Source organism: Populus nigra, chromosome 6, assembly GCF_951802175.1.
Source record: "Populus nigra chromosome 6, ddPopNigr1.1, whole genome shotgun sequence".
NCBI classification, from domain to species: Eukaryota; Viridiplantae; Streptophyta; class Magnoliopsida; order Malpighiales; family Salicaceae; genus Populus; species Populus nigra.
In genome coordinates, this window is record NC_084857.1 from 6607078 (window position 1) to 6628393 (window position 21316).

General features: G+C 34.6%; 3 protein-coding genes across 6 annotated transcripts; 1 reads left to right on the forward strand and 2 right to left on the reverse strand.

Moving 5' to 3' along the window:
• The first annotated feature begins 254 nt into the window (after positions 1 to 254).
• On the forward strand, positions 255 to 8207 carry LOC133697035 (probable inactive DNA (cytosine-5)-methyltransferase DRM3). 3 transcript variants are annotated; one of them, XM_062119356.1, is made up of 11 exons: positions 255 to 479; positions 566 to 644; positions 759 to 884; positions 975 to 1071; positions 1359 to 1405; positions 2003 to 2110; positions 3125 to 3224; positions 3783 to 3895; positions 4974 to 5076; positions 5999 to 6078; positions 6628 to 8207. In XM_062119356.1, exons 2-11 carry the CDS (start codon positions 642 to 644, stop codon positions 8014 to 8016), a joined length of 2166 nt encoding a protein of 721 aa, XP_061975340.1. In that variant the 5' UTR covers positions 255 to 479; positions 566 to 641; the 3' UTR covers positions 8017 to 8207. The 3 variants fall into 3 exon arrangements, with proteins under 3 accessions (XP_061975340.1, XP_061975341.1, XP_061975342.1); XM_062119357.1 differs by lacking the exons at positions 255 to 479; positions 566 to 644; positions 1359 to 1405 and having other exon boundaries at positions 870 to 884; XM_062119358.1 differs by lacking the exons at positions 255 to 479; positions 566 to 644; positions 759 to 884; positions 975 to 1071; positions 1359 to 1405 and having other exon boundaries at positions 3104 to 3224.
• A 3559-nt stretch (positions 8208 to 11766) lies between these two features.
• LOC133697036 (uncharacterized) lies at positions 11767 to 14301 on the reverse strand. Of its 2 annotated transcripts, XM_062119360.1 has the most exons (5): positions 14088 to 14301; positions 13957 to 14001; positions 13282 to 13379; positions 12806 to 12931; positions 11767 to 12246 (listed from the first exon to the last, which is right to left on the reverse strand). In XM_062119360.1, exons 1-4 carry the CDS (start codon positions 14139 to 14141, stop codon positions 12853 to 12855), a joined length of 276 nt encoding a protein of 91 aa, XP_061975344.1. In that variant the 5' UTR covers positions 14142 to 14301; the 3' UTR covers positions 11767 to 12246; positions 12806 to 12852. The 2 variants fall into 2 exon arrangements, with proteins under 2 accessions (XP_061975344.1, XP_061975343.1); XM_062119359.1 differs by lacking the exon at positions 11767 to 12246 and having other exon boundaries at positions 12527 to 12931; positions 14088 to 14300.
• Positions 14302 to 17274: 2973 nt separating this feature from the next.
• On the reverse strand, positions 17275 to 20070 carry LOC133697904 (polygalacturonase At1g48100-like). The gene is made up of 6 exons (XM_062120731.1): positions 19449 to 20070; positions 19205 to 19372; positions 19070 to 19114; positions 18763 to 18970; positions 18570 to 18651; positions 17275 to 18056 (listed from the first exon to the last, which is right to left on the reverse strand). The coding sequence occupies exons 1-6, from the start codon at positions 19890 to 19892 to the stop codon at positions 17555 to 17557; spliced, it is 1449 nt and encodes a 482-aa protein (XP_061976715.1). The 5' UTR covers positions 19893 to 20070; the 3' UTR covers positions 17275 to 17554.
• Between the last annotated feature and the right edge of the window lie 1246 nt (positions 20071 to 21316).

Sequence of the window (21316 nt, forward strand, 5' to 3'; positions counted from 1 at the left end):
ACCTATTTTTTTGATAAAATTATAATTTAGTCCTTGATTGTTTTTTAAAAATAAGCTAATCCCTTGATAATTGTTGACCCTTGTTTTATTAAAAAAATACCCGTTGGGTTTTCCCCAAATCTAAAACGTGAAATTTGAAAATGTAATTTATTGATAGAAAAAATAAGTATTAGGATTTAGAGAAAAACCAAAATGTTATAAGAATAGAACACAAATGTAAAGAAGAGTTGAAGGATTAAGATATAGGTTTTCAAACATAAAGAACTAAGTTATAATTACGTTCAAAACCCGGGAACTAATAATTGATTTACTCCGTGATAAACGACATTTAACTGACGTCGTAGTCCGTACCCAGCCAACACAACTTATTTTCTCTATCGGTCTCTCTGTAATTCGTGAAATTTTAAACTGTTTCAGCTAGTTTTTCACCGACCGGTAACTGACGCGCCGGTCGTCCTTCTTCTCTCTTCTCTTATCAGGTATGGCGCTGAACGACAATTACGTTGCATGCACTTAAAATGCATCGGATGGGTTGGTCAATTTCATGATTGCATTAATCTTGCAGAGACGAAAGGGAAAGCTGGCTTAATTAATTGCAGAGCAGAGAGGTTATTCAAGTAAAGGTGGTGTCTAATTTTGAAATGGTAAGTGAATTTTAGAGTTCGATTGATTGGGATGTGATTTTCCTTATTAGTTTTTGGTTGTAAAGAGAGTTAAATTTGAGGTAATTATACTTATGATTATATTACTTACTACAGGAGGATCCAAATAGAAGCAGAAGCAGCAGCGATTGGAATAACAACAACAAGAATTTAATAAAGCCAAAGCATGAGAAATTGGATTTTGATTTGGCATTTGAGAGTCTGCGGTCAAGGGAAGTTGGGGTATGTTTTTACAATTAAAAAGAGCAGAATTTGTTATTGGTTGTATACTCAACTGCTTATGCTGAAGGATTGTATGATGTATTGTTTCAGGATAATGTAGCAAGTTCATCTCGAAGCTATTTAAGATCATTTTTTACTGAAATGGGATACTCTCCGTCTCTTGTCAACAGAGTGATTGAGGAAAATGGTATTGTTATGAATGGGGCATAAACATTCTTTTATAACTCTTTTCTTTGATAGAATTGGAAATGGATTATAAATGGGTATGACGAACCGGAATTGTGCTTTTCTTAAACAACATGAAGAAACCCACACTTTAATTCAACCAGAATCCGCCCCTTGGGCATTAGTTGCAAACCGAGATAAATTTGCTTATAGTCATTATCCAACCTCCATTATTTTCTGAATAATTTATGGGATATATAAAGACTTCTCCGTGGTTTGTTGTTGGTGAATATCTTCTCTTAATTCTAGGTGAAGACAATGTCGACCTGTTATTGGAGATTCTCATGGAATGTTCTGTAAGTAATCAATAAATCAATGACATCTTTTTTTCTCTCTCCCTGGTTTATAGAATACCAAAGTTGTTTTCGACTCAATTGAAGAAGGTTTTAGAATCGGAATGTCCATCCTGAATCCCATGTCTTAATTTGTTAACTTTGTTTTTGCTTCTTTGCCAGATTCTTTTGATGGATTGTTTCATGTATTCATGAGGACATCTTTCATGTTTGTTTAATTTTGAATATCTTTTAATTACATAGGTCATGAAGTAACTAATAATTTGTATCTAAGTAATCTCTTTGCCAAGAGGAAACATATTTTTGTGATTTATGTCAGACATTTTTACAAGGTGTTTGTTGGCAGCATCAACCAATCTGAATCCTGCCACCAACTTTGTGTTTTCACCGATAAAATGAAAATAAAAATTAAACTATTGTTTCTTTCAATCATTTTCATGACATATCTTGTAAATCTTGGAAACTCGTTATATATTTTTTTCCGCAATGATCAACACATTTTACTACTTTACTCATCTGTAGTTTAAAGATAGAGCTTTTACAGAAACTTTCTGAACTACTTTTAACTGGTGTTGGTTGGCATTGTTTGGCATGGAACAGGGTCTTCAAAAGCCAAACTCTCAGTCATCAGATTCTTTAGATTGCTTGTTTGATGATAGGGGTGCAAGCAACCCTCCAAAGTATTCCACAGTTACTGGAGTAAAAGAGGTAATATTCTGTGAACTTTTAGTGTTTATACCAGGTCATCTGTCAGTTCCAAAATGTCTTATGAAGGATCTCTGAATCTGCATAACTATTATTGAGCATTTCCACACAATTTCTGCAATCCATATTCATTGCATTGTAAATCTTTGATCGCTCGCTTGCCATCTCTTTATTCCACTTGGTATGTCTTGGTTCCTATTTCATTTCTAGTTGTTCATTATATGTGCTATAGAATGTTTGATAGTTAGAAAAGTCTTGGATGTTTCATAGAAATTAAGACACAGACAACAACTTTCTCTGCAATCGGGAATGGAAGTTCCTTTAGACAAAGGCATTTCATTGCAGTGAGGGCTCTCTTTTGGAGGGACATATGCTTAGAACCAATGAGGGAAACCTTTCTGTGGAATCCATTTATATAGGTTAGATATCATTGTTTGTGCCACATATAATCTCACCACTAATCTCCTCTCTTTTTTAAGCTAAATTTTACATTTTATTATTTTTTAAAAGAAAATTTTATTTGAAAGAAGGAAGAGATAACACAACATCCTCCCAATTAGAAAAAAGAAACAGCAAACTTGCTCAAAATAACAAGGAACTTTCCCTTTGTATATCTGCAAAAGAAGCGCGTCCAAGAGCCCCTGCAGTGTGACACCACAAAGAAGCCAAGAAGACTATACTATCCCACCACAACTGCTTTCATGTGAAAACATTATTAAAAATCCTCCCATTCTCTCCACCAAAATGCATCAAATAATTGCACTAATTGCGCATCTCCATAAAATCTTATGATTTTTCTCGCTTCCATAAAACCTTTTCTTCTTTCTATAGTTTACATTTTTATATGTTTTCGATCTTTTTGTTCACGTGAAGCTTGGTTGCTGTTGAAATCAAAATTGGCAAGTTTGATTTAATCAGCATTCAGTAAGATGATTTGACTTGTAATCATTGCATATAGTGATCTTTGACAACATGCTATTGCTGGATTTGCTATAGCTGGTCTTCAATTTTTTGTAGGAGCCAGATGTGTTTGATGAAGTTTATGATGACAAAAGGATGTCCTTGCTGAAGATGAATTTCCCAGCAAAGGAAGTTGAATTTGCAATGGATAAGCTTGGTGAGTTGCTGAATTTTCTATCTGGTGAATTTGTTTTTGTTTGCTATGAGATAGACCTGCAACTTGCTTTGGGACCTTGAATTGTTAACTGGTCTTTGGTACTGATGCGTTTTGGAAACATTTTCTTCCATCAATAGAAATATTGATAAATCTTGGAAGCGCATTGGTGTTTGTTAACTCTTTATTTTGCATTTGTTGCTGCTGCTGCAAAAGTATTATTATGATTTTAAATGATTGAGACCAGTATGTTTGGCTGCTTGGTTATTTAGTGTACCTTAATTTCCTTAATGTAATGGCTTCTTTGAACATATCTCTGACTCTGATTTCATAATAGTTTCTTGCAAATATTTTCTTCTTCAAAGGATTTTGTTGGTCTTTTTCTGATTCTATTTTCCGACTTAATTAGTTCTCCTTCTTGTAGATGGTTAATCTTTGTAAATTGGCTGTCTGTGTCCACTGCACTGACTCTTTGCCTCTTTTGGTTTTCTAGCAATTCTGAAAACCAACCAGAAAAAATATAGTTCATCTGACAGTCATATTGATCTCATAATGTTACAGGTGAGAATGCTCCCATCAATGAAATAATTGACTTTATCATTGCTGCCCAGATAGCTAACAATCTTGACAGGGAAACAGAGGACATGCCTGATATTGATGCAGAGAATAAAGAGGTGTGCTTTCATTTTCATTTTTGAAGGTTATGAACATAACTAACAGTATAGCGTATAATGTTATTGGGCTCTTTGGGATTTAGAAATCACCTTTATGCTTGTGTTTTCAGCTGTTTTATTTATTTATTTATTATTTTTTTGCGTGTATGGGACTTGGGTGATGTCACAGTGTTGCAACTGTGTTTTCTCATCTAGTGGCTGTATACATATCTATATGTATTTCAACATCTATGTCAGATGATATGACGAAGGTATGCTTCAAGTACCACATTGAGGTGAGAAAAACAAAAAACGAGAAATATTTTGACATCCATGCACCATCCACAATGTATTCAATTCAAAGCTATCAATTACCTGACTTAGGCAGGTGGGGCACTGTTATGATGTGCCTGGGTGATGTTGGACTGGAAAAAAACTTGACATCCCTTCCACGCAAGATAGAAGTGTGTCCTTTTTCCTGGTTTTCTTTCTGCTTCAATAATAAATATTTTTTATCAGTTGGTGAGGGTTGGAGTGCATAGGACATTTAGTGGTTGGGTTTGTGTGGGTGCATAAGACTGGAAGAGCGTGAAGGTATGTAGTTGAAGTGCAGATGTGGAATTATAAGTACAACCATGGACTTAAAAGTAGATGCCTTGAGTTTGATGTGTAAGTTTTAAACATTTAGCAAAAGCCATAGACTTAAAATCATACAAGTAAACGCACGACACAAAAAGATACTGGTTTGAAGCAGAAAGGTTGGGATAGAGGTACGGAGTTGATACATAAATGCATAGAGTTGAGGCAAAAAGGTACATGGCTGATGTGTGGAGGTGAAGTTGATAGATCTTTCTTTGAAACTCATGTGTTATAGTGGTTTGTGGGATTCTTCTATTGCAATTGTCTCATGCATCATGGCCAGCTTTCTTGGCCAAGTAAAAGATGAGATGGAAGAGTATTTTGAAGGCAACTTTTAGTTGTGAAGTCTGGCAGAGTCAATTTTTATGGCGTATGTAGTTGAGTTATATTTTGTTAGTTTTTGTCTTTTTTACATATCATGTGAACACTATCAATAATTGATTAACCTTTTGATGTCCAGGATATCAATGATGAAACCCTATATGGAACTATGGACAAAACACTCTGTTTGCTTAACATGGGTTTCTCTGAAAATGAAGTTTCATTGGCTATTGATAAGTTTGGTGAGTAGTTATTGTTGACAACTTTGATTATTATGAATGCAAAAGGTACATTATATTTCCAGGTTTCTAATCTCTAGCTTCTTATAATGAGAACAATGGAATCCAATCTACCACTAAACCCTTACAGTACTTATATGATAAGTTCTTCTGCATCTTCAGCCCTTTTGAGTAGTTTCTGAATTGATTTTGTAAAACTGAGCAGCTCTCTCTCTCTCTCTGAGCCTACCCAGATGCTCCATGATAGTTTTGAGTTGATGCTTCAAGTTTGCAAAAACTCTCTCTCTCTCTCTCTAAGCCTACCCTGATGCTTCAAGTTTGCAAAAGTTCTTTCATGTTCTCCTTCTCAACCACTTTGTGTATTATGTTTTAAAAGAGATATTTTCTTGCCAATTTCTGGAATCAATTTTCTGATGTCAACGGACATGACAACAAAATTTAAAAATACAAGATTAGAATACCTGCTGAGCACTTAATATTTGATCAAGTTTATATCAATGACTGCTGTAAATGAAGATGCAGAAGACGCATGTTGCAGGGCCTTGTGCATGTTTCTTGAAACTAAGGGTTTGCATTTCCACCTTTCAACCCTAAATAATTAACAAGCAAAGCAAAAACAGTACTATGAGTGGAATGACATGCAAAGACAATAATGTTTATCACCTTGAAAAATGAAGTCAGTGGGGTAGTATCCTGGTGTAATCATAAAGATATTTAGATGTACCATAAACATGTGAAAATAGACATTCCCTTCAAATTACTATTCTCCACGAAATTTTAGATGTTATCTTTTAGAAGGCTTTGGCTTTTAGTGATTAGATATGCAAAAATCATCTTTGTTTAATATTTTGGTTCTTTCTGACCAAGGGTCACCTCCCATTTTAGTTTTATTCAATTGAGTGATTCATCATTTGCTTTCTTTCAGGTTCAGAAGTTCCAATTACAGAGCTTGCTAATGTAATTTGTGCACATCAACTTGGGGAAACCTATGTTATAAAGAAGAAGGTTACTTTGTTCCCCCCTTGTCTATAATTGAATTTTTTAGCTCCATAGAGGCTATATTTTGAATTTTAACAGTGCCTTTTGGTTTGATTCTTTGTACTGATTATCAAGTACTTCAAAGTAGATTTAATTTGGCATTTTGATGAGTGTTTTAATTATACTGTCAAAATTGCTATACTGTACTATTTAAGGATTGGATTTACATGTTTGGCACCGAAGAGGTTGAAGTTCAACCCTTTTTTTTTCTGGAAAGTGCAAACATAATGTTTTGAATGAGTTAAATTGGCAGATACTTTTGAGCATCATGTTCTTCTATCCATATTCTATGGCCTCAGGGAACCTTACAAATGACTGGTTCATGCTTACAAGGGGTTAGACACTATTTCCTTCAATTTTAACACACAACCAAGTCATTGTGGGACTTGAAGTTAATTGTTGGCATTATTGATTGTCTCATTTCTTTTCTTGCTCGAGGTGATGGTATGGACATCATTTACTTCTCACTCTTTTAGTCAGTTAATTTCCCCATAACAAAGCTTTTATCTTGTGCAGTATTCTGAGAATTCCACTGCAAGCTGCTCGAGTGCTGCAGAGGACAGTAGATCCTTTGGTGTGGAGACAGAAAATAACACAAGACATCACTCTTTCAGTTGGGTGAAGTCAGAAACTGAGGATTGTAGACGAGATGCTATTTTGCAGTCAAGAGATATGAACACCAAGGAAACTCGTAAAGGAAAACGGCCAAGACAAGAGCACATTGAAGGCTATCAAGAAGCTCAGCCTAGGCATGATAGCCTTGAGGAAAATTGTGCAGGTGAACAGCCAAAGCAGGAATATGACTATGGTTCAAGTTCTTATTTTGAACCTGAGTGGGTAGAAGAAAAGGTTAACTCTGACACTACCACATTTGGAATGCCAAAGCCATTCAAATCTAATCCATGCAAGATTCTCGATCAAATTGCTGCTAAACCTCCGTATTTTTTCTATGGGAATGTTGCAACTGCATCTTCTGACACCTGGGGAAAAATATCCCAGTTCTTATATGGAATCGAGCCTGAATTTGTGGATACTCAGTTTTTCTCGGCATTGAGTAGGAGGGAAGGTTACATACACAATCTTCCTACTGAAAATAGGTCTCACATCCTTCCAAAGCCACCAATTACCCTGGAAGATCTGATGCCAAGTACAAAGAAATGGTGGCCATCATGGGATGCAAGGAAGAAGATGAGCTGCAGAAATTTTGATAGTAGTGGATCGTCTCAGCTCTGTGATATGCTTGGAAGGATGCTGGATGATTCTCGTGGTTTGCTCTCAGCCGAACAGCAGAGAGACCTCCTTCGTCATTGCCAGGCATTAAATCTAATGTGGGTTGGCCCGAACAAGCTATCCCCCCTAGAACCAGCTCATTTAGAGAAAATTCTGGGGTATCCATTGAATCACACATTAATTGCAGATTATCCGTTGACAGAAAGGATGTACTCACTCAGATATAGCTTCCAGACCGATACTTTGGGGTACCATCTCTCGGTTTTGAAGTCAATTTTCCCACAGGGAATAACAGTGTTGTCGCTTTTCAGTGCGATTGGTGGTGCAGAAATTACTTTACATCGTCTCGGCATTCATTTGAAAGGCGTGGTCTCTGTTGAAACTTCTGAAACAAATCGAAGGGTCTTAAAGAGGTGGTGGTACAGTAGTGGACAGACTGGACGATTGGAGCAAATAGAAGACATTCGGAAGCTAACAAGCAGTACAGTTGAGAGACTGGTTCAGAATTTTGGCTGTTTTGACTTCGTAATTTGTCAAAACTCTTTTACTCGGCCATCAAAAATTCCCGGAGTGGGTTCAGGTTTAGAAAGTCAACATTTTTTCGACTTCACGTTGTTCAATGAGTTTGTTCGTGTTTTGCAACGTGTAAGGAGTGCAATCGAAAGAAAGAGGTAGTCGTTGTCGTTGTATGCCTGTTCTGCAAACCGTGAAGATAGTGTTTCTGTGAGACAAAAATCTCAAGTTTTCGCTATCATTATGCGTGATAAAAAAAAACTAGTTGATAATCGTAGAAGGTAATGATACAATTATGTTGCTCGGTGGTCAATCATGCGAAAAGCAATGCAAATGTGGATTGATTTAAATTATCCTTTTCCTTGGCCATTCATTTGAGAAGTAACCTGTTCTGTCCAGAGATCCATTTGCTTCCTGGTGGCTTTTGTGATTACGAAGTAAGAGAATTCTTTTCCTCTACATCTTAGCTTCATGATCCTTACCTGCACTTCCCGAAAGTTTTATCTATCTAACCTTTTGCGCAGCATTGCATCGACATTGGAAAAAATTATGCCTGAAGAAGTGCTATATTCATAATGGCATCTTAAGCCATAAATTCTTGGAGGAAACATGTGTTTAGTTGAAGCAGCAGTAACATGATTATTGATGGCTTCTGCCTGTGTTTATGCTTGCGTATATACATTGAACATTTTAAAGTTCCTAGCATCAAACTCAAATGGATCATGCAGTAATTTGAACTTCTGAAATTCCAACTTGGGAGAAGAAACTCTACAAGTTGAGGCAACTTTAGGGAAGGAGTGGATCAGAGAGTGAGAGAGATGTAATGAATTCGACGACTGAATTCGAGAGGTTAGATACACATTACATTCGTCGAGGCCCACAGAGGAGCATGCATATCAGTCACTCAAATGGAAAAGGCCACGGCTACCAACCCATAAAAGAAAGGCCTACTGAGTTTAATTGACGCCTTTTATATGCTTTTGTCGTTGTATTGATCGGAAAGGATCCATATAGCCCGACACAACTAGTTCGTGCTGTATTAGAATGACGAGGGTGCTCCATACAACTCGAATTTGACTGGAATCCACAAGTTCATAAAGTTTATTTACTATACGTTAGAAGTTTCTATTAATAGCGAAAACAGTGTTTCTAGTTTTCTTATATCTTATCCCTTCCAAAATGATAATTCTTTGCCTTTCATCCCTGACTCCTTATTATCTTCCTTGACTTGCAGGCTCCCTGGAAAAGTTTAGGAAAAGAACCTGTGGTTATTGTCATTGATCGTGTCTTCGTTCTTGCTCCTCCTGATGGCTGGACTCTCAAGTTAGAATGCTCTTTCCTTGATGTGAATAGTTATTTTTACTGTATTATTTCACTGTTATTTAAAAAAAAAAAACTTTTGGTTAGTTATTATACCCTTAATACAACCGTGATATTATAATTTATAATTAATACTAATATGTAAATTCAACCCCACCTCCATTTTAGAAAAATACTGATAAAATTATTTAAAATATTAATTTGTAAAAATAGGTTATTTTCTAGAATGAATGCTAAAATGTAGCTTAATCCTCTTATATACTACATGAAACTCTATATAACACAAAAAAAAAAAGCTATTTAAATCACTCTTAAACCCTATAGATTGGTAGTTTATTTTGACTATTAAAACTCTGAAAAGGATTAAAAACAAGCCAATAAGAAACATGAAGTTTTAAAATCCAAAAATATTTAAATTACATCAAAATTCATCAAATTATTAAATTGAATCTTTGGTTAATTTCTATAGGTTATTTTTTACTCTTCTAGAAATTGATAATATTAAAAAAATCAAGACTTGTTAAGACACCCAAAACAATTAATAACCTAAAACCATGGGAAAAAAAATAAATTCTAACAGGGATGGAGCCTCAGCAATAATCAAGACCCAAAACAAGATAAGAATGGACCTTGGGATCTGTAGTTTACAGCATCCTATATGATACAACATTATATCGTATAACCAAAACTACCACTATGATTGTAATAACCATCTAAACAGCCATCAGAGGAGATTTCTGCTAGACTCTCAGGCTCTTCTTCTCTTAAGCAACTTATACGAGGAATATTCACTGATTCTCGAGTTCCGGAAGCATTCCAGCAAGGTAGATAATCTACCAATTCACCTTTTCCGGGGAGAAGCTCAACCTATGATAGTATCATACAGGCATCTGCTTTATTATGGGTCAGATTAAATAAAAGATTAAATATTTTTATTGAAAAATCAAATGTCCAAACATTGATGATGTATTTTTTTTAATAAAAAAATTAATCATAAACTTAAAATATAATATATATTGAATGATATATTTTTAAAATATTGATACAACGACACAAGATGATACTATATTGGATCAACTTGAGTTAATCTTTTAAATCTACGACTCAAGTCATGAGACCGTAATAACGCTATAGAAAGTAAATTAAAATAATTATAAAGGTCAAATATCCTTAATCAACCCAATTTAAATGATGACATTGAAAAAAAAATTAAAAATAACAAAAAAACTACCTAAATTAACCTGCCAAACTCAGAGCTCAGATTATGAGATCGCGATAATTTTATAAAAAACAAATAAAAAAAAAGCTATGAAGCTTATTTTTCAATCAACTCAACATTAAAGTATGAAATATAAAAAAATCAATTAAAGAAAAGAGAAAAAAAAATTAAGGTCAACCTGAGCTAACTTGTTAAACTTATAACCTGAATTATGAGATTGAGATAACTCCATAAAAGTAAATAAAAAATCATGAATCTCAGTTTCTAAACAATCTAATATTAAATGATGAAATTAAAAAATAAAAACAAAAAAAATTGAGTTATTGGAGTGTAAAATTGAAAAACAAATCAATTAAAATATGACTCACAAAAATGAATTGATTCAACCTATCAAACTCGTGATCCGGGTCATGAATAAGAATAACCACATAAAAAGCAAATGGAAAAAAAAATAAGAAGTTTAATTTCCAACCAATCTAATATTGAAAGATAAAATAAAAAAAATTAATTGAAAAAAATAGCAAAAAAAAAGAATTTAAGTTAATAAGTTAAACTTGCGATTTCATGAGACTGGGATAAATTCATAGAAATAAAATAAAAAAACAATTATGAAGTCTCAATTTCAATATATTTAATGTTAAAGATTGAAATTGAAAAAAAAAAAAGAAATTCATGTGACCGATATAAAATCTATGTAAAAATATATAAAATATAATTTTCAAAACAATTTAATATTTAAAGATATAATTAAAAAAACAATTAAATTGTTAAAAAGTAAAATAAAAAAAAACGCTAATATTTTTTTGAGTATTGTTAAATGATCTAACCACGCTACGCTTATTAGTATTTTGTTAATTAATTAATTGGTGCAGGCTACTGTGTCACACTGTCACTACAAGAAAAGCGTATCGATGCGCTTCTAAAATATATGCCCGTGACATGGACATCTGAGGTCTCATTTAGACAAGCCTTAGACGGGCAGTAGTATTGGTCGGCTGTTTCCGAAGTTTATGTCTGATGCATGTCTTGATCCTCGGCACATGCCTGGGAATTGTGTATTCCTGGGCTTCCAGTGCTGAAGAAAACAAAGAAAAGGCAGAGCTTTAGACAATTGAAGTAGAGTGTGCTTGGTGTCAATCCCATATTAGTAAATCCAGCAACATTTCGAAAATCATTTGGAGCTGCCATTTTGCATATGTACGATCAACATGCCTTAGCTTAGTAGATGAAACATTATAGTTTTTGTTTATAAAATGTTGCTGAAGATGCCGTGTGTTGATTGTGCCAGTCGATGAGGGTGGAGAATCAATCATTTTTTTAAATCAATTTTTTTTATTATTATTCTTGCGCAATGTTATCAGAACGGATCGGACTAGACAGTCTAATTGGAGAATTGATAAACCGAACATGAACTAGTTTACAAAGAATCGGGATGGAGCGATCAACCAACTGGTTTTTTGAGGAACTGTATGAACCCTGAAGTTCAAATGAAATAAAATTTTGACAAAAAGAGAGAGGAAGGAATGTAAAGTTGCTAACTTGAACCATGTTGTTTCGGATCTTATCTGCAAAACCTGAAAGTTCATCCCTCCCCTTCATCACTATAATCCACTTTCATAAACCGTCTCCCTCAAATAATTCTATAAAAACTCGAACAATATCGGTAGTCAATTGACTCAAAACAAAACCGCCTAACGATTCATTATTCATCCAAAAACTCCAATCTCATCCGAGAATAAATTATTTGAAGACAGCCTCACCACGTGGATTAGATAAGAAGCCAATGTTTTCGAAATCGTAGTCTTCAGCTTCCTCCAACAAGTTGCTTGTCTCTGTACTTGCGAATTGATTCTCTAAAAAACATTCGAGTCAGATATTTGGCAATTATTTTAAAAATGGAAGTTTGATTTCAATTGCTTTTCTAATTGTTTTTTTGGGATACTTGTATGATAGTGTATGGTGTATGCTGAAAGTTCACAAGCTATGAATATACAAGTAAAACTGGCATATGGCCATCATGCTGTTGGGCCAAATAGCCACTGCAGCATTGAGTTTCACAACCTCAATGCCGGAAGAATATTAATGCAATTTAAAGTCACTCTCTGTGCATGCAAACATCCAAGGCATATAGAATACTCGGTAGAAACAATGTCTTGATTTAGTTTGCAAACTGTGAGATAATACCGTAATTATGTCCCGATCCTAATTCAGCTTTTCCCCTCCACCCTTTTAGTAAACACCATTACTGTTTATTGGAAATCAAGAAAATGGCATGCGTCGCCAGTGTGAAATCTTTCCGTTTATGCAAATTCCTTTAAGCATATGATCCTTGAACACTCAGAAGATTGATGATGGTTAAGGAAAAATCTCTTTTATTATCTAATTGACAGCCAAAAACTTCATCCAACTCACCCGCTGTGCTCTCGACCCGAACCTCTACTTAAAATTCTGAAGAAACATCAAGTACTCTTGCTCGCTTTACGACCAGACAGCCTCTCCGATTCATAGAGTATGTGATTTATAAGTCCCCTTGCTGCACTGCAATCATAGAAAAGACATCAAACTCACAACAAAGTTCCCACAAGAAAAAAAATGGAGAGAGAGAATAACAAACTACAAGTTAGTGTGTCCGTATCCTACAATCCAGCTTGTTAATTCTACCAAACAAATAAAATAAGGAACTGTTTTGCACTCTAGATAGAGAACAAAGCAACTGGCATCTTGGTTGCCAAATCAAGTAATTTCCTTCTAAATCCTCAACACATATTCAAATCAAGCAAAACCGTTCCTAAAACATGGACATATAAATAAACAATACAAGAAATGAAACAAACACAACAAGGAGCTAAAGATTTAACAATGTGCAAAACAGAGCAGTTTCAACTTACTCGTCCTTCAACTTTTGAATCTTCTCTGGGTCCGTCTCGTGTTTGTTTCTTTTAAACTGCTGTCTTACCATATTGACAAGAAGCTCTGTGTTATGTTGCTGCCACAATAATTAAAACACAAATATCAACACATATCGACTAAAAATTAATAATGGAGGCTAAATTGAAACAAGATGAATACTAATGTTGCTTCTTCTTCTTCTTTTTTTTAGAAACCAGGATCAGATTCATCAAAACTCCACTGCAGAGAAGTTACCACAAGGTTGGAGTTAGGCTCCAGATTACAACCAAAAAAAGCAAAAACAAGATCTATGGCAACCCCTATGCCATCCAAGTCACAATTGCAGCAACTAAAGAGGGTGGTGTATCAAAGCAAAGGCAGTAGGTATTCTAGGTGATACTAATGAGTGCCACCATAGCCCATCTCACATAAGCATACAGCACACCAAAGTAAGAGTTACACTCCCAGAATCATTACCCCGATTCCATATCATAAGTACCACCATTCTTGGATGACTGAGCAACAAACTACCCATTTCCATACCCCGACACAGACATTCGAATTATTTTGGTAATATAATTGACGTTGAGTGAAATAGGAAGGAATGCAGTTGATCTAATTAAAATTGCAAATTTCTAACAAGATGCAATGAGTTTAATTAAAGAAAATTTTACCTGATGACCAATATATTTAGCTCTTCGAAGACATTCACGGTAAAGCTGCGATTAAAACCATGAAAATTAGGGATCTGAATAATTACTGTTAACATAGATTTAAATGAAGCAAAAAGAAAATGATACTTAACTCTAATTACGTTGTTGGCTAGTTCAGGAGGCAACGCAGTTTGCAAAGAGGGCATCGTCTCTTCCAACTTCGGAGGGAGCGGGAGCGGGAGCCGAGTGGGTGATTGTATAAAATCTCGTTCGTTGTTGCAGAGGCGAAACTGAACGGCAAATTTGCTTGACGGTAAGTTTTTGGTGGATGCTGTGTTTTATCGGCATGGACGGGGGCCATGGAGTTAAAATTATTATTAAATAAGTTGGTTGTCAGAGTGGAAAAGATAGACCTCCTTGGCCCATTTATTGGTGGGCTTAGAATATTATGAACCTTGGCATGGGTCCAATTACGTAAAATTATTGAATTCCTATCTCTACTTCTCCCTCCGTTCCTGTTTCTTTCTCTGCGTCACTTTCGGAGGCTACCGAGATAGGGAAGTGCGTTATGTTTGTGATTGTAATAATGAGGTAGTTTAAAATATCTTTTTATTTAAAAATATAAGAAAATAAAATGTTATTATTTTTTAAAAATTATTTTTGATATTAATACATTAATATAATTTAAAAATATAAAAAAAAATTAATTTTTTTAAGAATTTGATTTGCACCACGTATCCAAACACATCTAGGTAGAGGGTTTAGTGAATTACTTGATTTTTTTATATAAAAATAATTTTTAAAAAATAATAAAATATTATTTTAATATATTTTTAAATAAAAAATATTTTAAAAAATAAAGAAAGGTGATAAGACATATTCTTTGTCTCTTTGATGTCTATTCATGTAAATTTCTATTTGCGACTCCATTTGACGAGTAGTTTTGTCACTGTGATTCTTGGAACAAGTTATTGAAAATAATAATTTATATATTCATGGTATGCTAACATCTTATCTTTTACACTGACATTAAAATTTGGCAACAAATAATGGAACGATAGTGATGAAGTCAACGAAACTTTAAAAGAATTTTGAGTCTACTGAATGAGTGAGTTGGGGAGTGATTCTGATGAATGACCTGGTGTCGTCTGTAAAAGTATGTTTTTATATATTTTAAGGGATTTTTTTATAATTAAATCAGTATATAATAGCTAATAAAATAATTAGATTAAGAGGCAGAGAAGAGGATTGAGTGATCTTATTCTATATTCGTGTGTATTAATGGGGCAATTATAAACATGATGATTCACGTATAATACATTATTATATGGTTTATGTGATTTGTTTAGGAACGGGACTCAAATTATTAAATTTTTTAAATTATTTTAATATAATGATATTAAGAATTAATTTTAAAAAATAAAAAAATATTTTAATATATTTTAAAATAAAAAATATTTTTTAAAAATAATAATTATTATAATATCAAATATTATCTTTGTAAAATAAGCCAGCTAACCATAACAAGGGCGTGCCTCACCCGAGAAAAAATACTGGTTGGATAGAAGAGGAGAGTTCTAAATTGGCCATGTTGATCAACCAGTAAATTTTTTTGTTACTATTAATATGAATATTTAAATTAATTTATGTGTATTTAAATTAATTTTATAAATTTTAAAATTAATAATTATATAAATTTACAGTAACTATAAAATTTATATAAATCGATAATTTTTAAATTACAAGTCCAAGCTACACCACTCGGTATTGTTTAAACTTTACTTTACGGTAAAGCGTGTCGAGTGACTATTGTTTACTGTTTGGCCAATGAAGAGAGATGTGAGAATATTTTTGGTGGAACTTGTATATTCCCGTGCATATTATTTTACGTGTCAATCAGTGAAAGTCAGAGAAGAGAGAGTATGGGCATCTACTTGGAGATGGCCCTACCGGCTGGAATTTTTTTTTTTTTCACTTCCAATTATGAGAATAAGAATAGAAATTTTATTCTCACGAGTCTAATCATTGAAATGCAAATACACCAGACCGCTTAGACCTACCTGTATCCAGCGGCCTGAGCTCTCAACCCACCCACCCTGCGGTGGTTGCGATTTGAAAGGACAATTTAATCCATTCCTACTGAATGTATGTGAATTGTTTTAGATTAATTGCCGAGGATATAAATATTATTAAATTTAATTTAAAATTTACTCAAACCTAAATATATTTGTAAAACAATTAGATTTTTGTAACAATATATATATATATATATATATATATCTTAGTATTAATATAAAACGTTTATATATGAATAATATTTATTATTTTATTATTTAATACACACACACACACACTTTAAATACATATTAACTATTTTATTTTAAATCAAATCACTTTTTGATACACAAATCAAGCCTCCATTTCTACGTACACTCTGTCCCGTTAGCGAGTATAATTGAATAAGCATTTAGATGTATAGTACACTCAAACAAAGTAGTGGAGAAAAAAACCAGGTAAAATATATTTCAGGTAAAATTAAAAATGTTAATCAATTCTACTGTGTTTTTTTTTTGTTGAAAACTCTACTGTATTTCTATGTCAGGCTTTTTTATTGATTTGATTTTCAATATTCGAGATGAAAAAAAAAAGATAATTTTTTTCTACACGCATGTCTTAACAATTATTTTTTTGCTCTGTAGATATAAGTAAATTTATTTTTTTATGACAGTTAGTAGTTTATATACTCTTGCGGGTTCCAATACAAAAAGGTCAATTTTAAAATTGATATTAAATCCAGTACAGTATATATTTTCAAGTGAAACGCTTCTTTATTTTATTATAAAACAATTTTTTTGTTTTTACTTTATTCAACAAGAATAACAAATTTCAAGAGTGAGTGATCATGTCAATGATCAGCAAATATAAAAGAACGTTACAATTTCTCTAAAAAAAAATGAACGAAAATTTGGAACAGAAAATCAAGACACAAACGAGGAGGGCTGTCTGACGTCATCCCGGGCGCCTGTTTTTAAAGAATATCTGAACAGTGTTTCGTTATTTGTTTTTAATTTCAAAACATATTAATATAATATTTTTTTAAAAAAAATTATATTTAACATCAACACATTAAAATATTTAAAAATATTAAAAATATATTAATTAAAAATAAAATAAAAAATAATTTTTTAAAAATACTTTTAAACCCCAATGTGAAAGCCTCGCTGCCCTGTCACAAACCTCTTATTGCCTGTCGCAAGTTTATCTTCGGAAAAGTAAGACACGTGTCAAAATGAGAGGGAGAAAGCAATGGTGAAGGTAGCTAGCAGTCCTCGACAAGGATTATATTGGAAATTGGAAACATATATAAATAAGATCTGAAAATACTAGAAAAAATCATACATGTAAAAATGGAAAATCCATTCCCATCTATTTACAGCACTACATCATCACACAATAAGGGCAAAATGCCCTTAACAGGGATGGAGCCACAGCAACAATGAAGACCCAAAGACAAGATAATAATGGATCCTGTGCTCTGCAGCACACCACACATCCTATATTATACAATATTATATCTGTAACAACCAAAACTGCTACTTCTCTTAAGCAATTTACTATCTTAGCAACCATAAGAGGAGATCTCTCGTAGGCCCTCAGGCTCTCCTTCTCGTAAGCAATTTATAGGAGGAATAGTCACTGTTTCTTGAGTTCCATAAGCATTCCAACAAAATGGATCATCCACCAACTCACCTTCTTCAGGGAGAAGCTCGACCTCTGATAGCAGTATATTGGTGCAGGCTACTGTGTCACTACAGGCGAAGTGTATTGGTGGGGTTCTAACATCGTATGTGCCCTTAATGTTCCTGTATGTCACGCCTGTGACATAGACAGCTGAGGTCTCATTTTGACAAGCCTTTGATAGGCAGTAGTATTGGTCTATGATAATGCAGTTCCTAACATTCTCCATTTGGATGTTTTCAAAGTTTATGTCTGATACACAACCCGTGCCGCCCTGCCATGTCTTGATCCTTAGCCCATCGTCTGATTCTTTTATTATTGTATTTCGGACGGTTATGTTACTTACGCATGCCTGGGAATTGTGTACTCCTAGGCTTCCAATGCTACGGAGAACAGAGAAAGAAGCCAGTGTTTTAGACACTTGATGCCAATCCCATATAAGTGAATCCAGCAAAATTTTGAAAAACCATGTGCGATCGTAACTTCAATTTTGCATTTGATGTGGAAAAAAAAAAACGATAATAAACACACTCAACCAACAGGCCATAATACCTTAATAGATGAAACGTCAAGTTTTTTTTCTTATAAAAAGGCAGCGAAAAAGATGAACTGATGAGCACACCAACGATGTGGGTGGAAAACAATTTCTTGTGTGCTCTGCTTTTTTTTAAAAGAAAAAAAGCAACCTTTTAATTACTTTTGTGTGATAAATACTGTTGTGGATCGACAAAATGGCATTTATCAAACACAAAAACTGACATATGGCCATCATGTTGTAGGGCCAGACATAGCCTTTAACTGTACTGAGAAGGGACCCAAAAAAGTTGCTTCGCACAGTGAGCTGGTAGTTAAAACAACCATGATGTCAATTTAGTTGAAACAGAGAGAAATTGTACCTAATCCCGTGACTGGGACCACAAGTGAGACCATCAATATCCACATTCGAGCATCCTGTTCCGATTGATATGCAATCATCACCTGTTCAAGTCTCCATTATGTTAGAGATGGCTTGATAGCAGATAAATAATCTGAAATAGAGAGATTATATTAAGTAAAATGTTTTATTTTATTCTTTTCAATTCGCCATACCATTGCTAATGAAAGAATCGTATATGCCAACAGCCTTGGTGTTCTCTATGTGGATCCCATCAGTATTGGGGCTGAGTTTAGGAGAAGATATGGACAGTTTTTTTATCAAAACACCTTCACAGCCATCAAATTTCATATGGAATTGAGGACTGTTTTGGATTTTCAAGCCACTGACTTCCAAATTGGAGCTCATGAAGAACCGAATTAACTGAAACCATCAGCAAATTTTTATCTGTTAATGTATGGCAAAATTATGTAGTAATTGATCAGTTTTTACCTAAATTACTTGTGGATTATTTTCACTTACCGCAGGGCTAACACATGGTCCTTTTGATGTCGATCCATTAGGACCCTGAAATCACATCATATTGGGACAGAAAACGTTAATGTGGTTCCAGCACAGAATTAATGAAACGCAGAAATTTAATCAAAGAAAGCTTACCCGGTGAGGTTTGCAGGGTAGATCCCACCACTTCTCTCCATTTCCTTCAATGGTTCCTTCTCCTGTGAGAGTCATACCGTCAAGTCGATAAAACACAAGCCATTGCTGAGTGCTATCCTTCTCTGGCCAGGAATCCGGTCCATCCGGCGGCATTAGGCCCCCATCCACCTATTCACGTTACAATTCTCAGTAAGCCAGGTCCTACTAAAACAAACAGAAACGACGTGGATACAAGTATTCTTACCCGAAACACAATTCCTGGCTTGCATGGACCTGAGAAAATAGTTGAAGTGATCATGAAAGAATAACCTGAAGGAGCCAGAATAACACCAGATTCCACTCCACAAGCTTCTTTCCAGGCCTGCCTGAATGCATTAGTATCATCAGTGGAACCGTCACCAACTGCCCCATAATCCATGACATTGAAAATGTAGTCTGAACTTGTGTTGCCAGGATCGTTCGGATAAGGGTCTGAAGGGATTGAAGGAGAATTAGAAGGGGATGAAGGGGCAGTGGGGCTTTGAGGATCAGGGGCATCATGAGGGGTTGGAGAAGCAGGAGGCTCTGTATTTTTGGACCTTTTGTTCTTTGGCTTGTGGTAACGGGACCTTCCTTCTACATTGCTGGAATTATAAAGCAGAAGGGACACTGCAATGAAAATGGCTAAAATACCGCGAATGATCTCCATGAAAATGGAATAAAAGATGGGAGTGTAGTCAGTGTTCAATACTGTGAAGAACCAGAACAAATCAAGAATATGTCAATGCAAGACAATAGTAAGTTCAGCTTCCCTAATGTTGTTATTGAGAAACAGCATAAGAGAGCCAGAGAATTTTTAACAAATTTTAGGGGCCTCAAGTGAAGTAGCAAAAGGGATTAATTTATACTCCTGTAAAATGACCTCCAAAAACTGTTCTAATGTCTATGGTTGACACGTGTCATGTTCCAGTTGATTGAAATATCATTGTCTTTCAATTAACAGCTGGGGATAATTTGGAGGATGGCTTGGGTGGCGAATGTACTTGATTCTTCAGTAGAAATCAATGCTTTCATCTTACCTTTTTGTTTCTGTTTGTCATTTTTTTTCCCTTACAATTTGTTTTAGTTCTTGTAAAACTTTGAGGGGGGAGAGTAAAATCATACTAAATCACTTGGCTAAGGCATAATTCGCCCCGCTCTCAACGTCAAGACTAATTTTCGAGTGCCCTTAACGAGAGATTAATTCAAGCGTCATAACTAGTCAAACCTTGCTAGCTAATTTGATGCTGCTACCCTCCCTGCATTTGATGAATAATGGCCTGCTTTTCGTTGTTGTTTCTGTCCCTATTTAATAGAATAACATTTGTTGTTTTTAGTTGCCTAACAAGTAATAAGGTTAGGGTAGGACTGGGAGGGACTTGCATCGTCAACAGAACTACCAGCTTGTGAGCTGCTTTGAGGCCCGTATTTCATAGAGCCAAAGCCAGGTGCTGCATTCTTTTGGCTTCTGTTGCGGGCAAGGCTTCTAAACAACTAACAAGCATTCATACATAAACCTCTTTTCTTCTTCTAGAAAGGGAAAAAAATGTGGAAATATGTCTTGTCCTGTTCATGCATAATCTATGCGTCGCACAGGAAACATTTCATGCCATCATTATGCATCCAGACTTTAAGTTCATTCGTTGTCATGATCACTAAAATTGGAGAGTTCTTAGTAGCTAGTGGCAGTCAATAAGGAGTTAGAACTCAAAAACTTGCGACAGCTTAAACTAGTTCAGCTGTGCTTGTTTAACTGTTATAATGAAATGATGATGGTTCTTCCATCCAGCTATTTAAAAATCATTGTGGGATATAATTTAGCATTAAAAAAAACTTCTGGACCACGATTCCAAACTCATTTTCTTAATGTCGACCTTGACCATGTAATAACAAAGGGCTATAATTAAGCTGGCTGTTCCAGATAACCAGATTTCAGCCCTTGAGACAAAAGTTATTACCTGCGATTGAAGCCAAAAAACAAGTTCCATGAAATGCATATGCAAGGAAAGCTAACAGAAGCAACCTAGCCTAATATATGGTGTCAATTAGAAATTAATTGGCTCTACATAAAACCAAAGGGTGATTTTGGCCATC

Coding starts and splice junctions, on each gene's coding strand:
- LOC133697036 (XM_062119360.1), bottom strand. CDS start 14,141: ATGCCCTCTTTGCAAACTGCGTTGCCTCCTGAACTAGCCAACAACGTA. Junction 13,380..13,956: donor CTAAATATATTGGTCATCAG/GTAAAATTTTCT, acceptor TTATTGTGGCAG/CAACATAACACAGAGCTTCT. Junction 12,932..13,281: donor ATTCAAAAGTTGAAGGACGA/GTAAGTTGAAAC, acceptor CTATGATTGCAG/TGCAGCAAGGGGACTTATAA.
- LOC133697904 (XM_062120731.1), bottom strand. CDS start 19,892: ATGGAGATCATTCGCGGTATTTTAGCCATTTTCATTGCAGTGTCCCTT. Junction 19,115..19,204: donor TACCCTGCAAACCTCACCGG/GTAAGCTTTCTT, acceptor ATGTGATTTCAG/GGTCCTAATGGATCGACATC. Junction 18,057..18,569: donor GGTCCCAGTCACGGGATTAG/GTACAATTTCTC, acceptor TGTTCTCCGTAG/CATTGGAAGCCTAGGAGTAC.
- LOC133697035 (XM_062119356.1), top strand. Junction 2,111..3,124: donor CAGTTACTGGAGTAAAAGAG/GTAATATTCTGT, acceptor AATTTTTTGTAG/GAGCCAGATGTGTTTGATGA. Junction 3,896..4,973: donor TTGATGCAGAGAATAAAGAG/GTGTGCTTTCAT, acceptor TTTGATGTCCAG/GATATCAATGATGAAACCCT.